At 41.6% G+C, this 14,916-nt stretch overlaps 1 protein-coding gene and 1 non-coding gene across 2 annotated transcripts; both read left to right on the plus strand.

Moving 5' to 3' along the window:
• Window positions 1-4,589: 4,589 nt before the first annotated feature.
• On the plus strand, window positions 4,590-4,693 carry LOC149398244 (small nucleolar RNA R71). The gene has a single exon (XR_016299311.1). It is a non-coding gene; the product is annotated as a small nucleolar RNA R71 (small nucleolar RNA).
• Window positions 4,694-11,792: 7,099 nt separating this feature from the next.
• LOC149398245 (UPF0481 protein At3g47200-like) lies at window positions 11,793-13,319 on the plus strand. Its single transcript, XM_089614522.1, has 2 exons — window positions 11,793-11,854; window positions 12,688-13,319. Exon 2 carries the CDS (start codon window positions 12,696-12,698, stop codon window positions 13,317-13,319), a length of 624 nt encoding a protein of 207 aa, XP_089470648.1. The 5' UTR covers window positions 11,793-11,854; window positions 12,688-12,695.
• The last annotated feature ends 1,597 nt before the right edge of the window (window positions 13,320-14,916 follow it).

Below are 14,916 nucleotides of genomic sequence, written 5' to 3' on the forward strand. Positions count from 1 at the left end.
GTGGATACACATTCACGACGTCGAACGGGCCCGACCATCGCGACTTCAACTTTCCAGGGAACAGTTTCAACCTGGAATTGTAGAGGAGTACCTTTTGGCTCGGCTTGAGGTCCTTCCTGACGATGTGCTTGTCATGCCACGCCTTGGTCTTTTCCTTGTAGATTCTGGCATTCTCGTACGCTTCTCGTCGGAGTTCATCGAGGGCATTCAGCTGAAGGAGTCTCTGTTGGCCCGAAGCTTTGTAGTCGAAGTTTAGCTTCTTCATCGCCCAAAGTGCCCTGTGCTCTAGCTCGACTGGCAAATGGCATGATTTTCCGTAAATGAGGTGGTACGGGGACATACCAATCGGCGTCTTGTAGGCTATGCGGTAGGCCCATAGTGCGTCGTCGAGCTTGGCGGCCCAGTCTTTCAGAGAACTTCCCACCGTCTTTTCCAGGAATTGCTTAATTTCCCGGTTAGAGACCTCCGCTTGTCCGTTGGCTTGAGGGTGGTACGCCAATGTTTTCCGGTGTGTGACGCTGTATTTCACGAGGAGTGCATCGAACTGCCGGTTACAAAAATGTGCTCCCCCGTCGCTGATGATGGCTCGTGGCGTGCCGAATCGGGTGAAGATGGTCTTTAAGAACTTCAAGACCACCTTCCCGTCGCTTGTCGGAGTAGCTTTGGCCTCGACCCACTTGGATACGTAATCCACCGCCAGGAGAATGTACTTGTTTCCGTAGTAAGACGGGAATGGGCCCATGAAATCTATTCCTCAAACGTCGTACGGTTCTATTTCCAAAATGTTAGTGAGTGGCATCTCATTTCGGTTAGAAATATTACCCGTTCGTTGGCACCGGTCACAGGTAATAATGAAGTCTCGGCTGTCTTTGAAGAGCGTTGGCCAATAGAAGCCGCTTTGAAGGACTTTCGCTGCCGTGCGGTTCGGGCCGAAGTGACCTCCGCATTCGAGACCATGGAAATGTCGCAGAACCGACTCCATCTCGTCCTCGGGAACACATCTCCTCACAATCAAGTCTGCACACTGCCGATAGAGAATCGGCTCCTCCCAGTAATACCTCCGAACCTCCGAGAGAAATTTCCGCTTCTGGTACGTCTTGAGGTCGGTAGGCACCACCTTGCCTACGAGGTAATTCACGATGTCGGCATACCATGGGAGGACGGCTTGATGGACGGCCAAAAGCTTTTCATCGGGGAAGTCATCGTTGATGAGTGCCGTCTTGTCTGGAACGTGCTCGAGTGTCTCCAGTCTCGATAGGTGATCAGCTACGAGGTTCTCTGTGCCCTTCTTGTCTTTGACCTCGATGTCGAACTCTTGGAGGAGAAGGACCCAACAGATTAGGCGGGGTTTGGCGTCCTTCTTCTCCATGAGGTATCTGATGGCCGCGTGGTCGGTGTAGACAATCACCTTGTTGCCGATGATGTAGGGTCTGAACTTGTCGAATGCGAACACCACTGCCAGAAGCTCCTTCTCCGTCGTCGTGTAGTTCACTTGGGCTTCGTTAAGAGTCCGGCTCGCATAGTAAATCGCGTGGAAAGCCTTGTCTTTACGCTGCCCAAGGACTGCACCCACCGCATGGTCGCTAGCGTCGCTCATGATCTCGAACGGGAGACTCCAGTCTGGGGCGGTGATGATCGGGGCGGTGCTGAGTCTCTGCTTGAGGGCGTTGAAGGCCTCTAAGCACTCGGTGGAGAATGAGAACTTGGTGTCTTTCTCGAGTAGTCCGCATAATGGCTTCGTTATTTTGGAGAAGTCCTTGATGAAGCGCCTATAGAAGCCGGGATGCCCCAGGAAACTTCTCACTCCCTTGACCGAAGTTGGCGGTGGTAGCTTCTCGATTGTGGAAGTTTTCGCCCGGTCCACCTCTAACCCGTCCTTCGAAACTCTATGGCCCAGCACGATGCCTTCTTGTACCATGAAATGGCACTTCTCCCAGTTAAGCACGAGGTTAGTTTCTTCACACCTGTTAAGCACCTGAGACAAATTCTCCAAACATTGATCAAATGTAGGGCCAAATACGGAAAAATTGTCCATAAAAACCTCAATTGTTTTCTCCACCATGTCGGAGAAGATGGCCATCATGCATCTTTGGAACGTGGCTGGTGCGTTACATAGCCCAAACGGCATTCGCTTGAAGGCGAAAGTGCCATAAGGGCATGTAAATGTGGTCTTCTCTTGATCCTCTGGTGCGATCGTGATCTGGTTATAACCTGAATACCCATCAAGAAAACAATAATACCTGTGCCCTGCGAGACGGTCGAGCATCTGATCGATGAAGGGGAGTGGAAAATGGTCTTTGCGCGTGGCGTTGTTGAGCTTGCGGTAGTCCATGCAGATTCTGTACCCGGTCACCGTCCGAGTGGAAATGAGCTCATTGTTGTCGTTTCTCACCACCGTTATTCCGCCTTTCTTCGGAACGCATTGCACCGGACTCACCCATGCGCTATCGGCGATCGGGTAAATGACCCCGACGTCGAGCCATTTCAGGATCTCTTTCCTGACGACCTCTTTCATCGCCGGATTGAGGCGTCTTTAGTGCTCCACCGAGGGGCGATGCCCGTCCTCCAAGAGTATGCGATGAACGCAATAGGAGGGGCTGATCCCTTTGATGTCCGAGAGTGTCCACCCGATCGCCCCCTTGTGCTTGCGTAGCGCCACGAGCAACCTTTCTTCTTCTCCCTTGGTGAGGTGATTTGAGATGATCACCGGAAGGGTCGAGTCTGCGCCTAAGTATGCGTAGCGGAGGTGTGCCGGCAATTCTTTTAACTCGAGCTTTGGGGGCTGTTGAATGGACGGAGGCACTCGAGGTTGGCTCTCCCCCAAACTCTCGATCGAGTTACGTCGGTATGGCATGGCTGCGTTCATGTACTCCACGTGCTCTAAAGCTTCACATTCATCAAACTCGTTAGTGAAATCGATAAAGTTTAGCAAAGTTACCTCGAGCGGGTCCTCGGATCGGTGAGAGAAGTCGGCGATGATGGAATTACATACGTCGATCCGGAAGACATCGTCGCTTGCCCTCGGGTATTTTATGGCGTTGAACACGTTAAACACCACCTCTTCGTCTTGCACCCTCAGTTTCAGCTCTCATTTCTGGACGTCGATGAGAGCTCCTCCTGTGGCGAGGAATGGCCGCCCTAGGATGATTGGGATGTCGCGGTTTTCCCCCATGTCAAGCACCACGAAGTCGGCGGGGAAGATGAACTTGTCGACTTTGACTAGGAGATCCTCAATCACTCCTCGCGGGTATACGATGGACCTGTCCGCCATCTGGAGCGTGATTCGGGTCGGTCTCACCTCTCCGATGCCGAGCTTCTTGAAGATAGAGTACGGCATCAGGTTGATGCTAGCTCCCAGGTCGCATAGTGCTCGCTCAAAGAAGGTGTTCCCGATGGCACACGGGACGGTGAAACTCCCTGGGTCCTTCATCTTTATCGGCAACTTCCTCTGAATGATGGCGGAGCACTCTTCGGTGAGGGTGATCGTGCTGCAGTCCTCTATTTTCCTCTTTTTCGAGAGGATGTCCTTCAGGAACTTGGCGTACGTCGGCATCTGCTCAAGACCGTCAGCAAACGGGATATTTATCTGAAGATGCTTGAATACCTCGAGGAACTTGCTGAATTGGTGGTCGAGTTTCCCTTCTTTCTGCCTTTGAGGAAACGGCAGCTTTGGCGTGCTCGTTGGAGCTGGGGCACTCGCCGGAGGTGGCGTGGCTTGGGGCATCGATACGGGGGGCTCGTCTTTCTCCACCTTCTCTTTCTTCTTGTCAGAGTTGTCAATCACTTGTCCGCTTCTGAGTGTAATGGAATTGACTTGTGACCTGGGGTTGATGTCAGTGTTGCTCGGAAGCGCTCCCTGAGGTCGTGAGTTAACCGCGGTCAACAGTTGCCCCATTTGCGTCTCAAGATTTCGGATCTGCGCAGATTGGTTCGAGAGAGACGTCTTCGTTTCGTGCATGAACTCGGTGGTGGAGTTTATGAAGGCGGTTGTTGACGTGGCCAAGTTGGCGATGAGCTCCTCTAGGTTGGTCTCGCCCTTGTATGCTCGAAATGGAGGAGGCTGGTATGGCGATGGTCGGGGCTGATTCTGTGGTGGACGAGGCTGGGCTTGAGGCGCGGGTTGCATAGGCATGTTGTTTTGGGGACCTCTCCATCCCCTATTCTGGTAGTTGTTCCTTGGGCCTTGATTGTAGTTGTTTTGGGGCGGCCTGTTGTTGATGAAGTTGGCCTGTTGGCCGTTGTCCCCATACACGCACTCGTCACTATTGTGCTGCCCGTTGCACCAGAAACAGACTTCAGGAGTGTGCACGGCTTGAACGGAGGCTTTCTGCCCCTGGACTGACTTTGTGAGATCCGCCAGCTGTGCTGCCAGTGCCTTCATCAGCTCCATCTCGGGAGTGACTGGCATATTCTTCAAGATGCGCCGCTCGGAAGGGCATTGATCGTTGTTGTAGGCCAGCTCCTCGAGAATGCTGTGAGCTTCCTCCTCTGTCTTCTGAAAGAACGACCCTCCAGCGGCCGTATTGACTAGGGTGCGAGACGATGGTGAGAGACCGCCATAGAAAATCTGCACCATCATCCACCCTTGGATGCCATGATTGGGACACCTCCTCTCTAACTCCTTGAAGCGCCCCCATGCTTCAAACAATGACTCCCCGTCGTATTGGGCAAACGAATGGATCTCGTTGCGTCTCTTGTGCATCATCTCGAACGGGAAGAACTTTGAGATGAATTTGATGCGCAGGTCGGCCCACGAGGTGATGGAACCCGGCGGGAGGGAGTTGAGCCACGTCTTGGCTCGGTCCCGTAGTGAAAACGGGAAGAGGCGGAGGCGGATGGCTTCGTCGGACACATTGTGGAGCTTGAACGTGTTTGCGATCTCGACGAAGTTCGTCAGATGGTCTTGCGGGTCTTCGGCGGGTGATCCAGAGAATTGATTCGCTTGGACCATGTGTATTATGCCGGTCTTGATCTCGAAATTCTGGTTACCCGCAAGAGCCGGGAGAGCGATTGCCGATTGCGCGGCGTCGGCTGGTGGTAACCCATATTGGAATAGGGTCTTTGGCGCTTCGTTCGCTGCGTTGTTCGCTCTATCTTCCATTGCTCGTTCCTTTGACTGCTTTATGTTTGTCTTGCAGAATTTTTCGATCTCAAGATTTAGTGGAACGAGGTTTGATGTTCCCTCACTCCGCATGCACCTTCAAAACAGAGAAAATGACACGCTAAGTTAGGAAACGCGTAACGAAATCAAATGGCAAAGCAGATTGTTTTTCGACGCTATTGTAAAAAGTCCCCGGCAACGGCGCCAAAAACTTGTTGCGATATTTTTATAACTAGCACGCAAGTGGACGTATCGAACAAGTAATAGTGTTACGTAAGTAACGGATATCGATCCCACAGAGACTAGTTACTCTAGCGACGTTAAACAACCTAAAGCAAATTGATTTCACTATATTAAGGTGGGAGGTGCAAGAATTAACTATAATAAAAATAACAAAACAACAACGGAAATTTAACACGAAACTTCAAATAAGAGAAAATGGGGGTCACGACTTCACCGGAAAATTAAGACTCGGGGGTTTCGGGTTCCTACAACTTGACCTACTCTACTCATGCTAATCTCATTCTCCCTACGATATTACTAGCCTCTCTCGAGTGATCTAGCAACCTACGCAATTGACGGATTATATATCCTCTCGGCCTCTAATCCTATTAAAACAATCACGAGCAATAAACACGAGAATTCAAACGATTACATTAAGCTTAAGCCGTCTACCAACCTAAGACCAAAACGAAGCATGGATTATGAGCATGAGTTTTCGCCCTCTCTCGAGTGACAGAATTCTTCTAAAAACAATCCTAAAGATGGCCAATCTAAAGAACGCATTAAGAACACATCCACACAAGCATGAATAATTAAGTAAATCAAAGCATAATTTCACCCTAACGAAACCCCCTGACCCAATCTAATCCGGCTACATCGCAACCCCGCTAAAAATCTAGCCTCTAACGGAATCCATAGTTGACAACATAATGATCAAAACAATAATCAACATAATCATAAATAAGAAAAACACTACGAGATTCATGACGGGAAGAATGAAACTATCAATTAATTGAGAAATAAAAGTAACGGAGAGTAAGGGAAAGAAAGAAAAACTATTAAAAACGGGAGTTCACGGTTGCTTGTTCGTCGGATCGTCGACTCAACTTCGCTCCCAAAACAAAAGCTCTCCAAAGAAAAGTGCAGCCAAAAGTAGAAAAACTCAAAAACAAACTAGAATAGTTAATTAGGTTACAAGAGGTGTTTTTAGCCCTGATTGTGTGTTTTTCGGAGTGATCTGAGCCTTCCAATTCGATCCAAGGGTCAAAAATCTTCAGAAATCGCTAATTTCCTATTCCAGTAATCCGAAGGCGCGCGGCGCGCGGTAGTCACTGCGCGGCGCACGGACTCAGCTCCAGGTTATGCGCGCTCCGCGCATAAGACTCTGTGCGTTTTCGTGGTTTGTGATCCCGTATGCGCGGCGCGCGACTAGAGGCACGCGGCGCGCGGTCTCGGATCCTGTCTTCCCACGGCGCGCGGTGGAGGGCGCGCGGCGCGCGTAGTCGCCAAGTTTCTTGCCCATCTCAATTTTGACTCTATTTTGACCATTTTTACTCCGAATCCCATCATCTTTCCACGAAGTTGATTGTAGATGCTCTAATGCTCCTCTGAATCTGAAATTACTCAAATACCTACTAAAAACCATTAAAATACTTGAGGACTCGTCGGTTTTTGGTTCGGGAAATAGGAGTTTTACGCGTGATAAACGCACCTATCAGAGATTACGTTTCGGAATCGGAGCTAAAGCTAGAAGATGAGTTCTTGGAGCTCAGAATGAGATCTTGAAGAACTCGATTAAAGTGTCAGTAGCAAATTGCCAAACATGTAAGTAATCTGAAAACTCGTCTTTTAATCGGTTGCTTTAATCGCTCTCTCAAATCTAGCTCTATTCTATTCAAATATGCAAATCTAGATCTAGTTTATATAATCGTATAAATAATTAGCCTGTTAGCGTAATTATTTATTTTTTGCAACGACTATAGGGATGTCTAATTCCCAACACCTAAATCCTGAGGTGCTCTTGGAAATCAGGGTTATATACTTGGCTCTTTGATTCATTCGTTCACAGCTATAATGATGCTTATACACTTGCGTTTTGGGAGACCGGGGTATAATCAGTGATGGAAGAGAAACATTAAAAATGGAATCCAACTCTTAATAAAGAGAGTCAATGTTCGCTCACCTGATAGCTGAATTCAAAATCGATTGATTGTCGACACCTTTGTGCTATGAGCAGCAAATGAATCTTTTGTTAGGGAATCTGTGGAACATTGGGCTCATAAGTGACTAGAGGTTATTACGGTATATTTGACCCTTCGTGTCATGAGCTGAACCTGGAGAGTAGATACATACGTACTGGCTATATCAATTGACACTTATCTATAAGTATCAAGTAAATATAATTCTGATAAATTTGAGAGGTTCAGTCTTGAGATTTTAGTGGAATATCACCAAGATTTGATTAAATGAAAAATCTCTAATGGTGTCTATGCTCTCGCTCGTTGTGGCGATTTTTCCGTACGCAAGTGCACGTAGTCGCTCAAGTAGTAAAGTTCGTAAGTATGAGTCGATCCCACGAGGAAAATGTTTAATTAAATTGAGAAGATTACTAGCACGAATTGAACCCAATGATTTGATGATTGTGATGGTTATCAAAACGAATGAAAATTAAAAGCAATTAAAATACGACAGATTACGATAATGAGAAAGCAAGAACTATGGCTTCACAAGTTATTCCTATGGTTTGGATTCGGAAATTAAACACAAAACACACACTCTTATGTTTGCTAATCACGTTCACGATAATGGTAATCTAAGATTTCTCTCGAACATCTAAGAATCTAAACCTATGCCGGGATATCTTCTCTCGATCTCAATTCCTAAAAACAACGGTTAGCATTAAAAACAAGAACGTTCACACGACTCCAAAACAGCCTAGCTATTTCTAGCCTAGGAATGTATCCCGGTAAATTAATCCTTGTGCACGACTAACCTAATCTCTTCCGAGCATCAAGCAATCCTAATATGATGAACACGGTAGCTAGTCGAATTCAAGCATTACACACGGAATTAAAATAAACAAACATGATAGAGCATATGAATATTAATTTGACATGATTGAAACCATAACCATATTCCTAACTCGCTATGCCATAGCCCTTAACGAATTTAATGCATGATTGAACGGAGAATAAACGGAAATGAATATAAAGTAATCATGACTAAAAACTGATTTGTATGAATAAAAACGGGAGTTCCAAAGATTCAGAGAATAGAGATAAAAACTGTGAATGGTGAAAACGAAATTGTGGCGACGATGATCCTCTCTGAACGCTTCTTCTCTCCCGGGATTTTTGTGGCCGAATGAGAAACAAAACTAAAAACAAAGCAAAAGATGTGTTTCTAAATAAACTAAAGTCTTTTTGTAGGTTTCCTAGGTTTTTCGGAGCTCATATGGGCTGTCGGATCACATCCAACGGCTTGGATTACAATTAAAACACGTGACAAATAAGTTGGAATTGGGGCCTGTGCGCCGCACACATATTCCTATGCGCCGCACAGGACTTTCTGGGCAGCATGTGCGCCGCACACCCAGCGCAGAGGGTGAACGCACAGGGTCTTCAAATGGCTGTGCACATGACAAACGCACAAGACTCTGGAAGTTTGTACGTCGCTTCGAATGGCCGGTTCACCTTAAACCACCTATCTTGAGCTTCGGGTGTCAAAATCGAGATCCGAAAGATGTTCTGAACTCATTGCGATTGCCCCGTCGTCCTCGAATGCTCTATTTGTCATTTTGAACTTTCAAACTCTGAAAATGAAGAAAAACACTCCAAAACACATGAAAATGCTCTCGAACTAACTTCTTTTCATTTCCGAAAGTAAAAACAAACACGTTTATAACGCGCTTATCATTCGTGTTCATCTAGCTTTGAGTTATTAGGTCCATAATCCCCGAGTCGGCTTTGGTAAAATGAGTTAGAATACTCTTGTAGTAAATATGTGAATTTGACTATACACTCATTACTGCAACTTGGTTGCAATGTCTTTCGTATTCGTAATAAAGTTTTTTACGAATAAATTATTAATTATTAAGTGATTTTAGGATATAACAAAGGTTTAAATGGGTCTGAAAAGCAATTTAAATCAGCCCACAAGGACCAATAAGGCTTGTAGTAGGCATGTACAATGAGGTACATCGGCATTGGATATGTTTGATCAAAGCCCTATAGGATTTGAGTTTTTCTCAAATGAGAAATGAATATTATATATTAAATATGACCCAATTTGGTGAGTATTTAATAGAGTATTTATTTATGAGAGCACCATAAAGATATTTTCTACTGTTCTATTTATAGAATAGTATATCTTATTATGAGAAACAAATAATATATTAATTATATTATTTAATAAGAATATCATGGAGACATTCTATATTGTTCAGTTACCTGAATAATATATTCTAATATGAGAAGTAAATAAATATTAGATATGATCTGAATATTTTATTTATTAAAGTATCTTGAAGATATTTGATTTATTATATTCATAGAATAAATATATTATATTAAATAGAATAAGATCAAATCAAATCAGGAAAATGCATATTCTATTTGGTTAAACTTGAAAGCTATAAACAGTGGATTGAGGCATGAGTAAAACGTCCAATAGAGTGCATTCCACACTTGGAAGTGGCGCCCTTCCTCTCCTCGGTGTGGTCAAATTTTCCTCTCTCTTGTAGTCGAGAAATTTGTCCATATCACTTCCCAAAGAAAGAAAGAATTATTCTGACACCTCGTTGAAATAATTAGTGAAGTAAAGAGTTGGCCCATGCCTTGATTCTATCTCATTCGGAGAAACGGCTTGGAAGACTTGGTGTTGATCCAACTTGAAAAACGTGAGGAACGCGAAGAACACGAAGACTGTCAACTGACATGGAAAATCAAATAGTGGGATATCATGTAAGTTTGCTAATCTACTTATGTCTTATGGTTGTTTTGTTAGCCGCACTTTCATCAAGATTAGTTAAATTTTCTCGAGAACTAAAACGATAATAAAAGCTAAATGTGTTTTTGAATTGAAATTGTTTTGAATTCATCTTTCCGCATAAAACATGAAAAACAGGTTTTCTGGTATTTTTCTGTTACGAGCTTCATGAACTCGCATTAAAAGTTTTAAAAGATTTTTGTAAAACTGAAAAGAAACCACCAACACTTTAACAATCTTACAGTTTGAGATAAGCTTGTATATGTTTTCATCTAATGCAGAGAAAATGGCATTCATAGCTTTGAAATTTCCCATGGCATCCTTTTGTCCTCTGGCAGAGTAGTAGTAACACCCTTATCATCAGTAACCACATGGGCACTCCAAGCCTTCTCAACAGCTCTCCAAGCACTCTCATCAATTGTCTTGAGAAACATTTTCATTATGGCCTTCCAGTAGCTATAGTTTAGTCCTTCTAGAAGTGGAGGTCGAACAAATGCTCTGTCATTCCTTCATGTTCATCTCAATACAAAACGTTAGTAGACAAACCGGATTACAATGTGTGAATCGAATTACCCGCTCTAATATCAATTGAAATTACTAAACATGTTATGAGATGGTTGTTCAATTGATGGTTATGACAACTAATTGAACAACTGATTGATATGCACGATAATCAAACAAAACAGAAAGCAATACATGACACAAAGATTTTGTAACCCTGTTCAGTGATTAAAGCACTTACACAGGTGGACGGATACGTCTGGTGGTAATAAGTATTCCAATAATTACAAATCAAAGGTACAAAGGAATTAGGTTTGCAAACTCCTTCCTCAAAACCTGTCTTCTTTGATCATCCAATCAATTGCAATCTAAGCTCTCTTTAGACCAGGACTCATTATCTTTTCCATGCAATTCTCTCCCGAAGATTGATTCAATGCGAATCAACGCAAACACACGTACTCACAGACTCTGCACAAATAAAGTATAGCAGTAGCAAGTAATTCATTGAACCAGTTGCACATGTAGATATCCAAGGTAGATAGATTGGCTCAAGAAACAAGATCGGCGTGTGTATGGACCAAAAAGAAAAGTCACAAACCTAATTCAACTCTAGAAGAGTTTTTTTAGGTTTGCACCAAATATCTGATCCATCTTTCCAAAAATATCGGAACTAAAAAGATAATATTATTAATCCTATTCACACGGGAGGACAAGTGAATCCAACAAATTACAAATTCAGAGGTATGCGAAATAAAAACATAATCGAATCTGTTACGATCTTGCCAAATAAGAGGTTAAGAGCATCTTATAAAACATTTTGAAAGCGGTTTTGGCAAACTATAAAAACAGCCCATTCATCATCGTAACAACAAAGTATACTATAATGGACTCAAGAGATTGAGGTTTGACTGAAATAATTGTACACTAACTGTATTAATCTGATTGTAATAATATTTATACATAAGTGAGTAATACAATTTCAACCGTACGTCATTACTCTAACAACCTCAATCTGACGGTCCACAGCTGAAAACAAATAATACGTGTATGCGGTATATTTTATATTGTGACGGACCGTCAGTTTAGCCAATTTGTAGAAATCATTAAATAAATAATAAAAGTCAACAGATCTAGTAATACGTAGATTTAGGAATCATCACGGAAATTCATCTGTAATTCCCAGTAGTCATCAATCAAGTAAATTCAAACAAACCACTTGAAGCTCCACTCCATATCTGGTCGTTTGTGCTGCTCGCGTCTAAGGTATTTATTATTATCTTCTGTCTCTGGTAATCTTTTCTCTAACGTTGCTAAAATATTGTTCCAACAGAATATGTTTATTTTGTCCATTTGAGTCTGGATTCAATTTTAACAGACAACAGAATATTATCATCTATTTATACATGCGCAGATATAGCAAATTGAAGAGTTGATTTGTTTCTCGTATAGAAGCATGCTTATTAGTGAAAGTTCTATAAGAATACCGAGCCCCTCCTGCGTTTGTTCTTGCTTGCTCATTACCATGTTAAATTATCACTGATTTATTTATTTATTTTTGGCATTGTATGAAATATCCAGCAATAGAAAGAAATGCCTCAACTTTCATTTTTTTTTTATCTCAACTGATCATTCAAATTAAGCCATGTTTTATTTATATATTATTATTGTTCACAAAGGGTTTCGCTGCTAACCCGCACAAAGATGCATGGTAATAATGGGTATAAACTATAAAGTATGTAGAGTATAGTTAAATTGAAATAATTACTCCAATTGAGGTTTACAAGATCATTTTCTCAAAAAAATACTATAAGCTATGGCATACATGATAACGAGCATCTCTTTCATAATCCGCCTTTCATTAGATTGCTTCCTAATAAATCCTTCTTGGTACAAGATGCAAATTGATTCATTAAGTGTTAAAATTTGTTAAACTCTGTGTCTATAAAAGTCTATACAAGTGAGGAACCAGAAATTCAAGTCGAGAATGACCAACAATAGATAAATAGTATATATTATTTAAATGTCATAATAAATATTTAGACTAAAATAAATAATTATTCATAGATTTAAAAGATTTTTATTTTTGACAAGGGTAGAGTTGAAAATGGTGGGAACAAGCGAGGCTTCTTTGGTTAAAAACCAGGCACTCGAGAATGATGAGGACTTGGTGGCTTCATTGAATAGAAGGTTGGACAAGGCCTCACCCTTTTTGTCCGAATGTTGCATCTACCAGGTCCCGGAGCGAATCTACCATGAGAACCCGCAGGCCTACACTCCAAGAGTCGTCTCTATCGGCCCGATTCACCGCGGCAGAGATCATTTATTAGGCATGGAAGAACAGAAAGTGCTTTACCTAAAAAGCTTTCTAAAGAGGTCACAGTTAAATCTCAAGGACTACGCAGTCTTCGCTGAGGGACAAGAACAGACAGTGCGAGGCTGCTACGCCGAGAGATTTGAAAACATAACAAGCCGCGAGTTCGTGGAGATGATCATCCTAGACGTGGCTTTCCTGGTCGAGCTTCTGTTCATGAACCACGAAGGGGTGGAGCAGCAGGGTGATCGGTTGTTCCAGAGGCCAGAGAAGGTTGTGGATGTGAGGTATGATCTGATGCTGCTAGAGAATCAGCTTCCGTTCTTCCTCTTGGAAAAAATATTCCAGCAGAACCATCTAAGAGTCAACGAAGACAACACATCCCGAAGCCCCACGCTCATTTCAGCTCTCCTGTGACCGTTTTTGGGGTTGTGCTGGCTTTGGCGATCTTCGTACTCACACTCATCCAAACCATATGTTCTTGCGGTGTAAAGGTTAGTTAATAGTTCGTGTGAGTGGTGGAGTGGGCTCCACATTCGTTTCTTTCGTTTATAAAGGGATAAATTTGAGAGACTTTAGGTCTAAGTTTGAAAGCCTTTGTCAAAATACAAACTAAAAAGGAACGAAAAGAATCTGTCAAAGTTTAAGAATCAGATTTTTTGCAGTAGGAAAAAAACAAAGGGTGTGAGTTCTAGAATAGCAGGGTCCACTCATTCAAACTGAAAATTCTTTAGATTATTATTTCTTGTAGCGATTTGTCAAAATTTCTCGTAGCGACTGGTATAAAACCCGTTATTTATTTGATAAAATTTGAGCTAATATGAATGAGAAATCGATGATTAAAAAGAAATGCATATCATCATGAATCTACGAATGAAGATAGAATGCCAAAAGTCTCACTTACGTGAGGATTATCAATTTTAAGAGTTTATATATGCTTAATTTGAATACACTAGGAGAAAACGGGGCATTAAACGTGACAAAGTCGCTTGTTAAGCTTTTGAGAGTTTGTAGTAGTGAATGAGCGCATGAGTGTAATCAAAACTCTGTTTAAAGCTGACATGTCGTATTTTTATTGGTCGAATTTAAATTATATAGATAAACAAGCCGTATTCCCGCGCTTTGCAACGGGTTGCTGGATGTATTTAAGTGAGTGTGAGTTATGATCAAGGATTATAATATCAATACCGGTACCGGTACCGATACCGAGATTATAATTTTACTAATATATCGATGGATATCTTATAACAATTTCAATATCGACTACCGATGATACATATTATATATCGATGATATATCGACTGCCGACACATATATCGACAAAAATCATATAACTAAATATAATAAAAAAAATTATATATATGTGTGTGTGTGTGTGTGTGTGTGTGTGTCCATTGCATGTAATTCTCAAATGCTACACATTCAAGACATTATATAAACTCAAAATACACATTACAAATCATAAAATAATATTCAAATACTATCAATTTTTAATATAAACTCGTATATGTTGTTTATATTTTTACATGTAATTAATTAATGATATAATTTATAATATATTTTAAAAATGATTACAAATTAAGATTAGTTATATCTATGTATATATACATATGTGGGAATATATGTATATATACATGTATATGAATATATATATATATGTATATATACATGGTAACATGTATATGAATATATGTATATATACATGTATAGGAATATATGTATATATATGTATATATACATATTCAAAAGCTTTAATTTTTCTTTTTAACTGTATATAATTTAATTGTAATGACTATACACAAATATAAATAGGTATTGTCATATAAATATTTGTATGTATTATGAAATATAAATAAGAAAATGTTGATAATACTAAATTAAATAAATAAGTAAAGGAAATAAAAAATAAATAAATAACTAAACGTAACAACGAAATAAAAAAACAAAGAAAACAAAAAAAAGGAAAAAAAAAAAAAAGTACGCATACTTATTCAAAAGAATCAAAATGTTAACG

This window comes from Urtica dioica, chromosome 5 (genome assembly GCF_054948205.1).
Source record: "Urtica dioica subsp. dioica isolate 48M chromosome 5, U.dioica_male_clone48M_v1_H2, whole genome shotgun sequence".
Lineage (NCBI taxonomy): Eukaryota > Viridiplantae > Streptophyta > Magnoliopsida > Rosales > Urticaceae > Urtica > Urtica dioica.